At 49.9% G+C, this 16,149-nt stretch overlaps 1 protein-coding gene across 4 annotated transcripts in view; it reads right to left on the bottom strand.

Moving 5' to 3' along the window:
• Positions 1 to 14,776, bottom strand: part of BCL7C (BAF chromatin remodeling complex subunit BCL7C) — a 33,239-nt gene extending 18,463 nt beyond the window's left edge. Inside the window, exons 1-6 of one of the 4 annotated variants that reach the window (XM_086374923.1) lie at positions 14,568 to 14,776; positions 13,929 to 14,007; positions 13,462 to 13,570; positions 13,208 to 13,369; positions 10,992 to 11,077; positions 10,041 to 10,236 (exon numbers count right to left, since the gene is read on the bottom strand). In XM_086374923.1, coding sequence (XP_086231049.1) covers positions 10,111 to 10,236; positions 10,992 to 11,077; positions 13,208 to 13,369; positions 13,462 to 13,570; positions 13,929 to 14,007; positions 14,568 to 14,659 — 654 coding nt within the window. In that variant the 5' untranslated portion in view covers positions 14,660 to 14,776 and the 3' untranslated portion in view covers positions 10,041 to 10,110. Of the gene's footprint in view, positions 1 to 10,040; positions 10,237 to 10,991; positions 11,078 to 13,207; positions 13,370 to 13,461; positions 13,571 to 13,928; positions 14,008 to 14,567 lie in introns of those variants that run through there. The other 3 variants (XM_086374922.1, XM_086374925.1, XM_086374924.1) reach the window with 3 other exon arrangements.
• Positions 14,777 to 16,149: the final 1,373 nt, after the last annotated feature.

The following is a 16,149-nucleotide window of genomic DNA, read 5'->3' as shown; positions in this document are numbered from 1 at the left end:
GTCTGCTAGTCCATTTCTCACCTCCAGTTTTACTTTCAAACTTGGTTAAAAGGTGGCTGTTGGAAATTAGACCTTGGGTTAAATCTAGGTTCTGTCACTAGCTATGTGACCTTGGACAAGCTACCATAGTTAACTTTGCTATACCTGTTTCTTCATCAGTAAAATGATGCACTTCTTCTGAGAAATTGTTAGGAGAGTGAAATGGAATAATAGGGTGGTTTTCCAACTACATCCTGGAAAGCCTCAAATCAGACAATCTAGTGTTTTCCAAACTTCATTCACATCCCATCTTCCCAACCTTCAGACATTCATACACCATTTCTACTATTTGCTTAATCTTGTCATTTAAATATAACTTTCAAAATGAAAACACATTTATTCAAGAAGGACATTACCACAAACAGGAACTTACCCTAAGGTGGTAAAAAATAAATACAACAATGTCAAAATGATTGTATCTAATTCTCACTGGCTATGGTTTTAGGCCAAAGCTCTGAGCTCAAGGCCTGGACTTTAAGATAGGGGATTATCCCAGTCATAAAAGGCCTTATATGGCTGTGTATGAAATGTCCAGAATAGGCAAATCTATATAGACAGAACATATAATAGATTAGCGATAGTCTAGGGCTGGAGGAGAATGGGATGATTGCTAATGGGTACGGTTTGAGGGTGATGAAAAATGTTCTAAAGCTGACTGTGGTGAGAACTGCACAACTCTGAACATACTTAAAAGAACCACTGATTTGTCTATTTTAAGTGGGCAGATTGTATGGTATATGCTGTGGGACTTCCCTGGCAGTCCAGTGGCTAAGACTCCACACTCCCAATGCAGGGGGCTGGGGTTTGATCCCTGGTCAGGGAACTAGATCCCACATGCCACAACTAAAGGTCCTGCATGTGGCAACAAAAACCTAAGATCCCACGTGCCATAGTTAAGACCTGGGGCAGCCAAATAAGTAAATATATATATATGTGTGTGTGTGTGTGTCTGTGTGTGTGTGTACTTTTTTTTTTAAAGAGAGAAAGCTGCTAAATTTTATTTATTTTTTCTCCTTGAGGTAAAGGATGCAAAGATACGTGAACCAGGACCACTATTATAACTCACAATTACTTAACTCGGACAGATCTGTGAGTACCACCCCCCATCATCTCCCTGTGGTAAGCTTTTGCCCCTTTATGAAAAGATTCTAGTTGTAAGCACTCAATATTAGTTAATATTTCCCCAAACAGATCTGCCATTCAAGTCACAAAAACTTGGTTTATATCCTCCCTACTCCGCCACCGTCATGCATCATGATTGTGGAGAAAATCGCCCTGAACCTCACTTTTCTTACTTGTAAAATAAGAACATGCTCCCAAAGTTGTAGTAAGGAGGGGAAATATGCTGGACTGAGGATGATGGGGATATAGTAGTTTCCCTGGGGGTAAGTAATTAGAAAAAAACCAACGGTGATAGGCTAGTCCCGGGATCCTCATGCCGGCATTACAGCCATGGAGACTAAAGGCCCAGAGTGCCTCACATGCTGCCCCCAGGAGAAGATGCTGGTCAGGAACTCGGAGTAAGGGGAAGCGTCGGCACGGCTTGGCCTCGGTGACCCTGATCTGCCGCAGCTCAGACAGAGAACCGGTCACACACACCTCCGCTAGTTCCTCGCGACCCAGGGAGAAACCGCGCCCAGAGCGCCGGCGCCGGAAGTCCGCCCGCGGCCTCTCTAGGATGCCGGGCTCTGCACTCTGTGCCCTTAACCCTTGCGACGCCGCGGCGCGCTTTCCTGGCTGTCGGCCGTTTGGAAGGCGTGCTGCCTTCCTTTGTTTCCAGGAAGCTTCACCAAAGGCAGTGAGGGGAGCACGGCCTGTGGATCCAATTCTACAGACAAGGCGACTGAAGTCACTCGGCAGCTGAACCAGACCCCTGGTGTCCCATTTAAGGCTATCTTCATTGATTCCAACCGCCTCGCTCCAGTTCCCTCACCATATCTTAAAATAGATACAGTAAAATCTCAGCTGAGGTTATTATCGATACAACGGACTTTTACTTTCTTTTCTTTGGCACTGCATTTCCTAAATTTCCTAGAGTGCTTGCAATCCTACCAGTGATTTTAAAACTTAAAGTTTCGAAATATTATTCACTTTACAAAAATTTGGTTTCTATATAGGTTCTCAGGGTACATGATCTGCTCTTGGTTCACTCTGCTCCTGGTATATATATAGTAAGTCCCCTACATACCAACCAGTTCCTTAGGAGAGCTCATTCATAACTCCAGTTTGTTCCTAAGTCCAACAAAGTTAGCCTAGGAACCCAACTAATGCAATCAGCTACAGTAGTACTGTACTGTAACAGGTTTTTTTATACTTTTCACACACATAATACATAAAAAACAAATACAAAAAATAAACAAAACATTTTTAATCTTAGAGTACAGTACCTTGAAAAGTACAGTACAGCAGCTGGCATCCAGGGGCTGGCATCCAGTGAACAGGCAGGAAGAGTTACTGATTGGGGAGAGGATGTGAGAGATGGTGGAACTGAAGGATCGTCAGCAATAGGAGACGGAGAGCAAGCTGCAATTTCACTCATGCCTGACGTTGATGGCACAGGTTCTGGTTTCTTGCTGGATTCAGTTCTATCTACCCTCTTGAAAAAAAAAACAATCCAGTGATGGATTGGGTAGCAGCTCTTTCTCTCATTATTAGATGACCCAGTAGTGCTGGATAGCATCCTGAACAACATTCACATACCATTCTACGTTCAGGTCCTATGCCTCAAAAACTAAAACTGCCTCCTCAAATAAAATCATCTTGTCATTTCCAGCATGGTGAATCGCTTCAGTTCTTCTGTTATTTCTTCTTCCTCTTGTCTCTCTTCATCCTTCCTCTGAGCCTCTAATTCCATCAGGTCTTCATTAGTACAGTACAGTACAATAATTTCTCCAAGGGTTTCAGGAAGTTCCCAGGCAGCTACCATATCTGCACTCGTGGCCTCACCACTTTTCCGTTGTGAAGGTTGACTGTAGCCTTGAACTACAGCTGGCATTAAAGATGCACCCTCTGATTCTTTGCCCTGTTTCTTCTTCAAGCCTTCATAAAGGCTTTTTAGCTTTCTCTTGAATCAGCATTAAGCTGAGCAGGATTCGACACTGATGCTGATCCTGCATCCACACTCTGAGAAGTTTCTCCATCTCCTCCATCAATTTTCCATGTTTCTTCGACATTACTGTTGACATCATCGGCACAGCAGACTTCACTTCACACGTTCCATGATCTTGTCCTTGTTCTTTAGAATCCTGCTGATGGTTGAATGACTCATGTTTTAATCTTTTCACTTCGCTCCACTCTCAATTATTTTCACTTTTGTTTCCATCGTTATCACTTGGTGCTTCTTAGCAGCTACACTGCTGCTGCTTGTACACTTGGCTTCTGGGTATCCTGGGCTTGGAATAAAGATACTGTTCTACTGTACTCTGTATAGTACTGTACAGTAAAATACCCAAAAGCACAACCACTTGTAGAAGATGCGCGTGACAGTGTACACCAGACACGTGAACTAACTTACGTGACTGGACATATGAACACGTTTGCATTGTGGAAAGTTCGCAACTTGAAGGTTCTCATGTAGGGGACTTACTGTATACGGAAAAGATAATATTGGCTCCATGTTTCAGATGAGACAACTAAGGTCTAAATAGGGAAATGACTTGCCCAAGATCACACAGTACCCATCACCTGAATCCAGAATACCTCCATTCCTCTGCTGTATCCTGAACCCTTCACATCACCACAGCTGCATCCCAGAGCTGACTGGCGCAACAGAGGAGGGGACAGGCAGAAAAGTCATTGCCAACAGACAAATACAAGAGAACAGAGTAAGTTATGGTGCTCTGCCCTTGCACTTGCCCTGTGCAGGGAGCTGGGGGTCACCAACCAGTTACAGCCCTGCCTTCAACTGACTTGGAGAGTCTACCCGTTGCTGAGTATGCCAATTCCAGATATGCATTCTGAAACTGGGCAAACAATCACAGGATGGGTTTGGGACCCTCTGAGCCCACTGTGAGAAGGACCTGAGCTAAAACTCAATGGATCATTTGATCTCAGTAAAGTTATGGGTCTCCAAGAGAACAGAGTTGAATGCTATAGTAGAAATGTAACAGGAAAAGGAGTAGGATTTGCCAATGGAGAAAGGGAGATGGTCTTTCGTTCACTGATCACTAACAAACACCTACTACTTACCAATCACTACAGAAGGCCCTGCAACAGAAATGAACAACGTGGCCTTACTTTAGCACAGGAAGTGAGATGTCAAGTGAAAGAGGAAGTATGGTGACTAACCCAGAACCTGACCTACTCTGAGGATCAAAGAACCTCCCTGAAGGAGGTGAGTGCTAAGCCAAGGCCTGAAAGATAGGTAGGCATTGGCCAGGAAGAAAGAGAAGAGGAGGAAGAGAAGGGTTTCTCTAGCAGAGGGAAGAGCAAGGGCTAAGATGAGAACTAGTTTGGTCAGCTTCTGTGTGTTCATGGGTCAGATGGTAGAGAGCTCAGGCAGAGGGGTGAGAGAGGTGAGTGAGTGAAAGGCCCTCAGTTGTGTCCAACTCTTTGGGACCCCATGGACTATAGAGTCCATGGAGTTCTCCAGGCCAGAATACTGGAGTGGGTAGCTGTTCCTTCTCCAGGGGATCTTCCCAACCCAGGGATCAAACCCAGGTCTTCCACATTGCAGGTGGATTCTTTACCAGCTGAGCCACCAGGGAAGCCCAAGCGAGAGCAGGGCCATATTGAGCAGGGCCTGGTCTGCCACGATAAGGAGTTTGACGGGAGAACTGCATGGGCAAAGGTAGGTGGGAAAGAGCACCACGAGGCCCACGTGGCAGGTCAGGAATGAGGTAAGCACCCTGGAAGAAGAAACGAAGAGGCTGAAGAGGTGAGCAAGGACCAGGCCGGAGAGTTCAAACTGGCCTGCTGGCCATGCAAGTGAGCACGAACAAGCAGAGTGAGGCATGGAGGGGTGATGGGGACTGGAGGGACTGAACAGCACATGCTCTGCCTCCATGGGCAGCCAGCCCTCTGCTCCCCTGGGTGATGACCATCCTTGTTAGCAGACTCTAAGTCTCGGAGCATCTGCTTTGTCAAAGGAGGCCGGGAGTCCAGATTTTTATATGAAATCACTTGATTTTAAGTGCTGGCAACACGTTCAATACCATGTAAGTCAAGGGAAGTCCTAGCCACAGGCCACTGGTTCCCAAACTTTGCAGGATATCAGCATCACCTGTGGAGCTGATGCCCAAGTCGTGCCCTATACCACTGAAAATGTCTGGGGCTAGAAGCTAGGCATCAAAAGTTCCCAGGTGGTTCCAACAACCACTGCTGTCGGCTGAGGATATCCTTGGGGTTGCCAGACAAAGCCCGGGGGAGCCAAGTGGAGTTTTAGAGCTAGGGAACAGCAGAACGGTTTGGAGTATAAGGAAAATCAGCCCTTAGAAGGAAGGACGTGTAGTGTGTAGTGAGGAAGGGCCTGGGCCTCAAGGGGCAGTGGTGGGATCCTGCTAGGGTAACCAACCATCCCAGGTTGCCAAGGACTGAGGGATTCCTGGGAATGGCACTTGAAGGGCTAACACAGCGGAAAGTCCTGGGCAAACCAGAATGCTTGGTCACCCTAGATTCTACCTCTGATATAGTTCTGTCTGGGGACTGATGCCCCCAGATATTCTAGAAAGGGCCCTGAGAAAAGGCTATCCATCTCTCTGTGATGCCCTTATCCAGGGTTCTGAGTGCCAGCCTTGACATACTTGTACAGGGAGCTAGAAACAGCGAGAGGACTTGGAACCATCTGCTCTCTTTGACCGGCAGAGCACTCCCGGTCAAAGCCAAGTGTACAGCCTATAACCCAGCAACAGGAAGGAACAAACCACTGATCCAAGCAACAGTGTGGACGACTCTCAAAGACATTATGCTGAATGAAAGAAAACAGACACCAAGGAGTGCCTACTATAAAATTCCATGCATGTGAAGTTCAAGAACAGGTTAACCTAATCAAAAACAAAGTTAGAACGGTGCTGCCTCTAGGGAGTTGGGGACAAGGAAGAGCCAACAGGACACATTCCAGGGGGAGGCCGTGATGTCGTTGACAAGAGCTTGAATTATGCAGATTATATATTTGTTGAAACGCTGAAGCACAGTTAACACCTGTGCATTTTGCTATATGGATAGTTTGCCTCAAAGGAAAAGAAAAACCTGGACTCTAGTCAACACTGGACTTTAATTGACATATATGCCGAAGTGTTGAGAGGGAAGTATACCATTTTGTGCAGCTTATTTTGAAATGTATAAAGAAAATAAGAAAGATGGATGGATGGGTGGATAAGGAGATGTGGTACAGCAAAGAGAGTAAAATGTTAGAGCACCTAGGTGGTAGGTGTTATCAGTGTTACCTGTACAAGCCTTCCAATTTTGCTGTAAACTTTAAAACTCTATGTAATAAAATATTGAGGAAAAAAAATCCTCTAAATCTGATCATGTTACTGCTCTGCTCACACCCCTTCAATGGTTTTTCATCTCAGCAACAGTGAAAGCCAGGTCCTCACAATGGCCTCCAAGAAGGATGACCTTACACTCTAGTTATCTCAAGTTGCATCTGTTATCTGGGTATAACTGTTAATATTGGGTTGGCCAAAAAATTCATTTGGGTAAGATTCATAATCCGTAACATTATGGAAAAACTCAAACGTATTGGCAAACTCAATACATCTCCTTTTATCCTATTATAAGTTTGAATGACACGTTATGTGACTGACTTGCCTCTGTGGCCCTACCTGACCCGACCTCACTTCCCACCCCTCTCTCCTCCCATCCCTCCACTCCAGAGGCACTGATCTCATTTCCAGCCATGTGCCCTCTCAGGGCCTTTGCACTGGCTATTCCCTCTTTCTGGAATGTTCTTCACCCAGGTAACCACAAAGCTCTCCCCTTTACTTCTTTCAAACTTTTAATCAAATATCTCCTCCATAAGGCCTCCCCTGAATTTCCGATTTCACAATTGCAGTCTCCTCTTTCCCCACCTCCCTTACTCTATTTTTTCTAAAGTACTTATAATTTTCTACATAAGATCTAACTTACTGAAGATAAGTTCCATGAAAGCAAAGATTTATTTTCCATTAAGTCTATGCTGTATCCCCAGAGCCTAGAATAGTGCCAGGCAAACAGTAAGCGCACAATAAATATATGTTGCTATAATTAGCAGCTGAGTAGACAATGGATGGGTGATGGGCAAAAGCAAAGCAGAGAAACTCACTGAGAAGCACCCTCAAAACACTGGGACCCCAAAGAAAGGGCCAGAAGGTGGGAAGATTATTTAGAACAGGGACTTCATAAGACAGAGTGCCTCATCGAATGTTGACTCTGACTTCTGGGTGCTCCCACCTTAGCCAACTCCTGGGACTGTGGGCCATTTCTGGGGAACCCCAGGGGGGCATGCTGGGAACGAGTTGGGAGGAGGATGAGGCTGAGGACCTGCGGGGCATCCCAGGGGAGATGCCTTGAAGGCACGTGGCCCTGATCTGGAGGTGGGAGCACGACTTGAAGGTAGAGACTTGGGAACCTTAATTCAAGCAGAGTCTTCATGAAGAAAAGAGCTAGGTCAGGAAATGTTCATGAGGGATATTTTAGGGGTTAGGAAAAGGAGAGAATGACATAGAGGAAAAGAATGGTGGGGCACTGGAGGCGAGGGCCCAAGAGCCAGGGGTGAAGAATTTCCAAAAAGAGAGTGTGGACGTGGGGAGGGGGCAGGGAGGGCATGGCAAAGGGGATGATCGGGGTGTGCCTAGGGAAGAGGTGGCTTTTCAAGTTACAGAGTGGTTACAGAAAGGGTGCAGGCAGGCTTGGGCCAAGGGGCAGATGCCCAGAGCCTGAGGCCTTGGGCCAGGAGAGGGATAGGAATGGGGGAGACTCAAACTTTAGCCTTTCAAGGCTACTTGGAAATAACTTCTTTCCCAGTCTCACAGGCAAGTGAGTCTCTGCCCTCTACCCCTACTGCTGAACATCCTCATCTATAACATGGGCTAACAAAAGCCATTTATTGAGCACTTACTATGGACCAAGCCGAGAACTCTCTCTCCATATATCCATTCAATCCTCACAATCATCTCACCAGACTGATATTACTATTATCTCCACTGTACAGATAAAACAACTGAGGCACAGAGAGGTTACATCACTTGCTCAAGGTCACAGACAGAATGAATGGAAATGCTGAGATTCAAACCCAATTCTGAGCCTTAATACTGTACTAATCCATACAAAGCACTTTACAGAGCACTCTGGTTACCCCATGGGGTGATACATGAGATGACCCACACATCCCCAAAACGGTTGAGATTATTACCACATGCATGGCCCTCCAAAGATGTCCATGCCCTCTCTCTGGAACCTGTGACGATGTTACTTTACATGGCAAATAAGATTCTGCTGATGTGATTACATTAAGAATCTTGAGATGGTAAGATTATCCTAGATTATCCCGTAGGACCAGAGTCTTTAATAGAGGGAGGCAGGAGAGTCAGAGAAGAAAAGGTGACAATGGAAGCAGAGAGAGAAAGGGAGTTTGGAGGATGCTACTCTTGCTGATGGATTTGAAGATGCAGCAGGGGCCACAAGACTTGCAGTGGACTGCAGAAGCCAGAAAAGGCAAGCACACACGTTCTCCCCTATAAGCCCTGGAAGGAATGAGCCCCTGCTGACACTTTTATTTTAACCCACTGAGAGTAATTTTGGAAATCTGTCCTCCAGAATGCTAAGGTAATAAATCTGTGTTGTTTTAAGCCACTAAAATTGTGATAATTTGTTAGGTGACAACAAAAAATGAATATACCACATCACTGCACACCTGGCTCCCCTGGCCAGCCCGGCTCAAATAGTATTACTACTGCAGCTGCTATCAGGAAATACCCCTAAATTTTTTAAAAAGTTCTTCAAAGTTTCAATGTGGTCTTCTCTGAACCTCAGTCTCTTCCTTTGTTAAAAACAGGACTCTGACTCTGACTCTCTGGCAGGCATAGAGTGAAGGTTTCTTATGTTATTTGAAGGTTCTCACAAACCATTGCAGCAGATGAGGCCTAGCTATTGTCCCCATTGCTCAGATGAACAAACTACAGCTCAGAGAGGGAAAGGAGCCCAGCATAGAGCCATAGGGCTAGTGAGTAACAGAGCCCGGACTTCTGACTTCAGATATACCATGCTGAGGTGCATGGCTCAGAGTCCAGCTCACGTGCCACCTCCTCAGAGAAGCCTTCCTGGAAAGCCTCAGCTCATTCATTCATTCATCAAATAGTTACTATGATTGTTCTATGCCGAGTGTGCTGTTAGGCATGGCTGGGACCAAGTTCTGCTCTCAGTGGCCCACAGCCTAGTGGATGAGACAGATGTACAAACCCACCGTCCCCCAACACCCTGATCAATACTGAGACAAAGGGAGAGAAACACACGGGGTGGTGGTGTGGGGGCCCAAACGGTGGGAGAAACTAAGCCTGCAGTCAGGGAAGACTTCCTGGAAGAGGTGGCCATTGAGATGAGGACAAGGAAGATTCCACTAGGAATGTGGGCAGGGGTCCACCGGAGGAATGGCTGACCAGAGGCAGGGAGGCACCAGACTGTAACTTCCTCAGGGCAGGGAACAGGTTGGGTCATCGCAGGCCCCAAAATCCCGCGGGGCCTCCATGTTCCTGTGTGTGAATGGGACTCACACTCCTAGCAGCCCAGAGCTTTGGTAATTGCTGGGCCCGGGCAGGGCTGAGCAGGAAGAAAAGGGGTCCTGGGGATTCCCAAGAGCAGGACAGCCAAAGGCAGGGTCAAAGGTAAGGGGGACAAGACAGAGTGGAGAGAGGGTAGGGGAGGCAGGGTCCTGGCTCGAACCCCCCTTCCATGTCTGACTCAGGGTGTAGCTATAGGTAGATCCTCTTAGAGCCTCAGTGACCCCCTCTGAGAATTGGAGCATGAGACAAAACTGTCTCCAAAGACCCTCCCCAGCCCTGACGGGGAAACGACATGACACAAAATTACAAAAGGGTCTTTATTTGTAAAAAGCCAAAGGGGCCCCCGGGGCGACAGGACAGGCAGGCCGGCTTCTCAGGGGTCAGGGGCATTTGGGTAGATGCGCTTGAGTGGGGGGGCGCCCTCCGAGTCCTCGGGATCACCCTGGGCTGCCTCGGGGACAGATGGCACGGGCTCAAAGACGGGGTAAGCTTCAGGGGCCTGGAGAGGAAGGGTGGACAGGCGTGAGCTCCACCCCAACCCAAGAGTGCAGGCTCCTAGCCCTGCCTTCTCCAAAGCCTCCACTCCACTCCCTTCCCGGACTCGGGAGTCTAGCCCAGGGCCGGGGCCCCAGGATGCAAAGTGTGTGTATGCTAAGTCGCTTCAGTTGTGTCCGACTCTGTGCAACCCTATGGACTATAGCCCACCAGGCTCCTCTGTCCATGGGGTTCTCCAGGCAGGAATACTGGAGTGGGTTGCCATGCCCTCCTCCAGGGGATCTTCCCGACTCAGGGATCGAACCCAGATCTCTTATGTCTCCTGCATTGGCAGGTGGGTTCCTTACCGCTAGCGCCACCTGGGAAGCAGAATAAGTAAGGCGCCGGAAACAACTACACTGTTTTGGGGGAAAGAAGTTGATAATTCTGGAAAACGTATTACACGGTAGTCCTTGCAGGAAAAGTCAGAAGTTTGTGGGAGACTTTTTAAAGCTGTTACATCCTTAGGATTAAAAAAAAAACTTGAAGGTGCACCACGATCTTTTCAGGTTTTTAATGGTCTCAAGTTAGCCCCCATCCAGCCTGGAGGATTTTGTTTCTAAAACACCCTTTTCTTTTCAGTCCCAAGAACCCAGCCTTTAGCTGTATCCAAGGCCTACATTTCCCACCTTGACCTCAAGAGTGCAGCCCTCAAGCTTTTAGCGACCCCACAGCTCCCCACTCCCTCCAAGACCTGGGAGTCCAGGTGGCCACTCTCACCTCAGCCTCCAACAATTCTGGAACAGGCTCCTCCTTGGTCAACATAGGGGGTTCATCCGTGCTGCCCGCAGGTATGCCCCCAGGGTCTGAAACATGAAATAAACAGACGTTCCCTGAGCCACTGCAGAGACCAGGAGGGAAACCCATGAGTCACATAAGCCTGTGGGCTATGGGAGCACTGAGTGGGGAGCCAGATCCCTGGCTGCAACCCAGAAAGAAAACACAGGAAGGACATGTAGGTGGGATCTTGACAGGTGAGTAGATTTGATCAGGTAGACAAATGCAGAGCTGGAGTACATTTCAGGTAGAGGCAACAGAAGCTTGGCAAGCACAGATCTGGGTGTTGGACTCCGTGCGTGTGTGCATGGGTGCTAAGTCACTTCACTCGTGTCTGACTTAGTGCGACCCTATGGGCTGTAGCCTACCAGGTTCCTCTGTCCACGGGATTCTCCAGGCAAGAATACTGGAGTGGGCTGCCATGCCCCCATCCAGGGGATCTTCCTGACTCAGGGATCAAACCCATGTCTCTTTATGTCTCCTGCATTGGCAGGTGGGTTCTTTACCACTGAGCCATCTGGGAAGCCTGGGGTTGGACTACTTGGGTTAAAATTCTGACCTTGGGCAAGTAACTTTATTTCTCTAAGCCTGTTTTCCTGTCTGTAAAATGGGGATGATTATAGTAATGACTGGGCTCCCTGATGGCTTAGCGGGTAAAGAATCTGCTTGTAAAGCAGGAGGCACAGGAGATGCCGGTTCAATTCCTGGGTGGGGAAGATCCCCTGGAGGAGGACATGGCCACCCATTCCAGTATTCTTGCCTGGAGAATCCCCATGGACAGAGGAGTCTGGTGGGCTAAAGTCTAAAGGGTCGCAAAGAGTTAGATACGACTGAGTGACTACACCACATGCATAGTAATTACCACACAATACTGTGGTAAGGATTAAATGAGACAGGAAAAGCCATTAGCACAGGGCCTGGCACAGAGTAAGTGCTCAATAAATGTGAATTATTGTTTTTATATTAGTACAGGTACAAAAGTGTGTGGTATTATCTAGACATGGAACATAGGCCCAAATCAGGGTGTTCTTGGATGGGAACAATGAGGTCAGCAGGGGACAGTTCATGAAGGGCCCAGAGTGCCAGGTTGAGGAGTCAAAGGTCATAGGGAGTCACTGAAGGCTTTGCAGCAGGAAAAGAACCTTGTCAAACTTGTGCTCACTGGGGGTACGACTGGAGGAGGGGAGATCCCGGAGGCTGGAGCCAGGTGTGGGTGGGAGAGATGACAGAGCTGGGGAGGCAGGGGAAGGCAAACACACGGGGGAAGTGAATCTGACCAGAAAGGGTACTGACTCTAGGGGAGGACACATGAGGAGGACTCATGCCCAAGATCCTAGCTCATTGGCTATGTGTGCTTAGGTAACTTACTTAAACTCTCTGAGTTTTGGTTTCTCGTCTATAAATAGAGACCATAACCCTCATAGGGTTGTAGTGAAGATTAAATGAGATAAAACATGGAAAGTGCTTAGCTCAGTAAATATTAGCAGTTATATTACCACTTATTATTAATCACTCTTATGATTATCACAATTATTTTATCGTGCATGCATGTTCAGTCGTGTCCAACTCTTGGGGATCCCATGGACTGTAGCCCACCGGTCTGTCCAGGAGATTATCCTGGCAAGGATACTGGAGTGGGTTGTCATTTCCTTCTCCAGGGGATCTTCCCAACCCAGGAATTGAACCAGGGTCTCCTGCATTGGAGGCGGAGTCTTCACCAGCTGAGCTACCAGGGCTGCTGTTGTTCAGTCACCCAGTCATGTCTGACTCTTTGAGACCCGATGGACTGAGCCACCAGGGAAGGCCCAGCAAATACTTATTGAGCACCTACTATGTGTTCCATGGTGTTCTGAGGATAACACCAGTGAACAAGGTCAACGTGGGCCCAACAGTCAGGAAGCTGACATGAGGTGGGAAAGAAAGCTATTTAACTAGTACAAAGCTAAATCTACATGAAAATCTCAGACAGTGATAAGTTATCCACAGAAGCTAAGAAGCCAGAGAAGGAGAGACTGTCCCTAGAGGAAGGGCGGTGACTTTCCACAGAACTCAGGGAAGCATCTTAGGAGGAAGGGCTGGCAGAGGGGCAAGCTGGTGGCTCCCACTTTGGAGGGGAGAGGGCTCAGAAGAGAGGGCTCCTGCGAGGCGCCTGGTCCTACCTCTCTCCTGGCCCAGCTGTGGGGGCTGAGCATCCTCTGGGACCCCTTCCGGTGGTCCAGCAGGTGACACAGGGCGGCTGGGCTGGGGGGTGCCCCCAGGGCTGGGCTCCGTGCCCTTCTGCAGAGAGCCTTCTGAATGGAAACTCTGGTTACTGTTCTCATCTGTGGGGGAAAAAAGCCGAAAGGGTTGGGCTTGAGGCCCCAGTCCCCTCCCTTAATGCCCACAGCCCCCACATCCCAGCATCCCTACCTACCATTGAGATCCAGCAGGATGAGAGGGCCGCCCCCTCGGGGACTGGCGCCCCTGCCCCTCCGCTCCCGGCCTCGGGATCTCTCTGCCCCTCCACCTGCCCTCCGGCGCTCCTGGGGGTTAGAGGGCTAAGGGTCAGAGGCAGCTTTCTGGTTAGCACTTGCCAAGCCCCCACTGTACAAATAAAGAAACTGAGGCAGAGAGAAGCGGAAGGCCCTGCATGAGGTGACAGGTTGTGCACGCTGGGTTAGTTCTTGAACCGGGGAGGTGGGGGCAGCGGGGGACCGAGGTCTGGTCGGGGGGGAGGGGAAGAGGAGGAGTTGCTATTAATTGTTAACATCTGTCTGTGCTCCTGCATTTGAGCTCTGAGTGGAGACTGGAGGTGGAGGCCAGGGTTGGGAGGGGCTTGCCCGAGGTTACACAGAAGAAGGGCCTGGGACGGGGGTGGGGGGAGGGGGGGGACTTGCTCACCTCCTCCTGGGGGTCCACCACTGGCACCCACTTGAAGATACGAAGGGAAGTGTCGCCCACAGTCACCCAGCGCTTCTCCCTGTGGGACAGTGTGGGGATTGGGTCAGAGAGGCCTGAGGGGAGGGCCACCCCGGGAGCGGGACACATCTGGGGATACCCCGAGATATGCGGGTGATGCCCTGATGGAAGGGGCACTTTTGCTAAGAGGACATAGTTGGAGAAACCCTGCAAACCCGAGGGCACAGATTGGCGGGGGGCGAGGCGGGGTTGCTTCTAGAGAGAGTGTGACTTGGGGTCGCGGCTCTGCAGACCCCTGGGGTATACACATGGAGAGCTCGGACTCTGAGGCCGGCTGGGGACCTTAGCAATGAAGATCCCCGGGCACACTCGCGGGAGGAGTGTCAAAGCTTCAGGGGGCGGGGCATAAACGGGGGCTCCAGCTTCGGGAGGGCAGGACTGGGGAACACGCTTTGTAGACCCCAGGGTGTAGCCAGAAGGAAGATAGAGACCCGCAGCTCCGGCGCGCAGCTGGGCGGCACACCTAACAGCTGGGGGCCACAGCTGGCGAAGCGGGGGTAGACTTATATGGGGGAGGAGTGGCCCCCCGGGTCCCGTCCCTGGCCCCGGGGCAGCGCTCACCATCTCCGGACCTTCTCGATGGTCGCCATCACCTTCTTGATGTCATCCTTGGCCCGGCTCCGGGTCTCGGCCCGCACGGTCCGGCCGGCCATGCTGGCGAGGCTGGGGCCCAGGCCGAGCCCGCGGCTGGGCCGCCTCCCGTCCGGCGGGCTCAGGCTCGGCGCCAGGCCGGGGCGCCGCTCTCTCAGCCCGTCGTCCCTCCGGGAGTTGGTCGCGCCCTCCCTCGCTCCCCCAACGCCTCCGCGAGTCCCCGCCCCGCTTCCTGCCGCCGCGCCCCGCCCCGGCCCGTCCCCGGAGCGGCCGGGCGGCGCGGGCGGCCAGAGCCCAGGCCTGGAAGTCGGCCGGCCCCGCCCCAACCGGGCCCGCCCCCTCGGGGCACCCGGACGCGCAGCGCCCCCTGCCTGCCGCCGAGAGGCAGGTTGGGGGCAGCTGGGCGACTGGACGCGCGCGGCGGGGCTGCGGCCGTGCGTTCAAGCCACGTGGGCGCCAGGGGGCGCGAGAGGGTCAATGTCCCGTGTGAGACCGCTGCGCGTGGGGACGTCCCTGGGACGCTGTGTGTGTGTATGTCTCCCTCGCCAGACTATCAGGTTCTAAACTGTTCTACTACCCCTTCATCCATTCATTCAACAGTCTGAGTGCCAATTACGTGCCTGACACCGCATATAACTGATTCTTCACCCACCAGAACGGCTAAAATGAAAACGATGAAACCTACCAAGTGGAGGCGAGGAAGTAGGGCAACTAGATCCCTCTTGTTTCCGGGGGAGTGTAAATTGGTAGAGATACTACTTCGAAAAGCTGGCGGTTTTTCAGCGGAACTATGATCCAACAGTTCCACTCCCAGGTCGTTAACAGCCAACAGAAATGCGTGGGTATGAGTACCAAGGGGCCTGTCCTGGAATGTTCATATCTCCGTAATAGCCTCAGACTGGAAACAACCCATCGACAGGGGAGTGGAAAATGAATTGGAGCCTGTTTACACCATGGAGGACCAAGCAAGAAGGCTGAGGTCCTGCTACCCCCAACAATGGAGACAAGTCTCATGAAAGGAGTAGGATACAGAAGTACACCATTGTATGATTTCATTTACATGAAGTTCAGAACCGACAACATCAATAAATGGTGTGAGAAATCAGGCAGGCGGTCACCCATGGGACTGGGAGGGGCTAAGAGGAGGGTTCTGGGAACGGGTCATGCTCTGTTTCTTAATCTGGTGCTGATTCCCAGGGCATGATTACTCTTGGAAAATTCGTTGAGCTGTACGCTTATGATGGTGTGCACTTTTCCCTACTTGAATGGAAAGTTTCTTAAAACGGAGTGTGTCTTGGTTGATTTTGTTTGAAGCTGTGTTTATTAGCAGACATGCTAAATTTGTGTGGCTATGTGTGTGTATTTCAAGGGTGTGGCTACTGTGTCTGCGTGTTTTCCAGTGACTACGTTCAAAGGGATTAAGGTATAGGAAGGTGGTTATGTCAACATTTCTGGAGCCAAACTGCTGCGGTAAAATTCTACCTCTGCTTGTCCAGTGACCTTGGACAAGTCACATCTCTATTTCCTCAACTACAACATGGGAATGAGTTAA

This window comes from Bos grunniens, chromosome 25 (assembly GCF_055505025.1).
Source record: "Bos grunniens cultivar Pamir isolate PY7600 chromosome 25, Bosgru_T2T1.0, whole genome shotgun sequence".
Classification (NCBI taxonomy): domain Eukaryota; kingdom Metazoa; phylum Chordata; class Mammalia; order Artiodactyla; family Bovidae; genus Bos; species Bos grunniens.
This window is presented reverse-complemented; position numbering and strand designations above follow the sequence as displayed.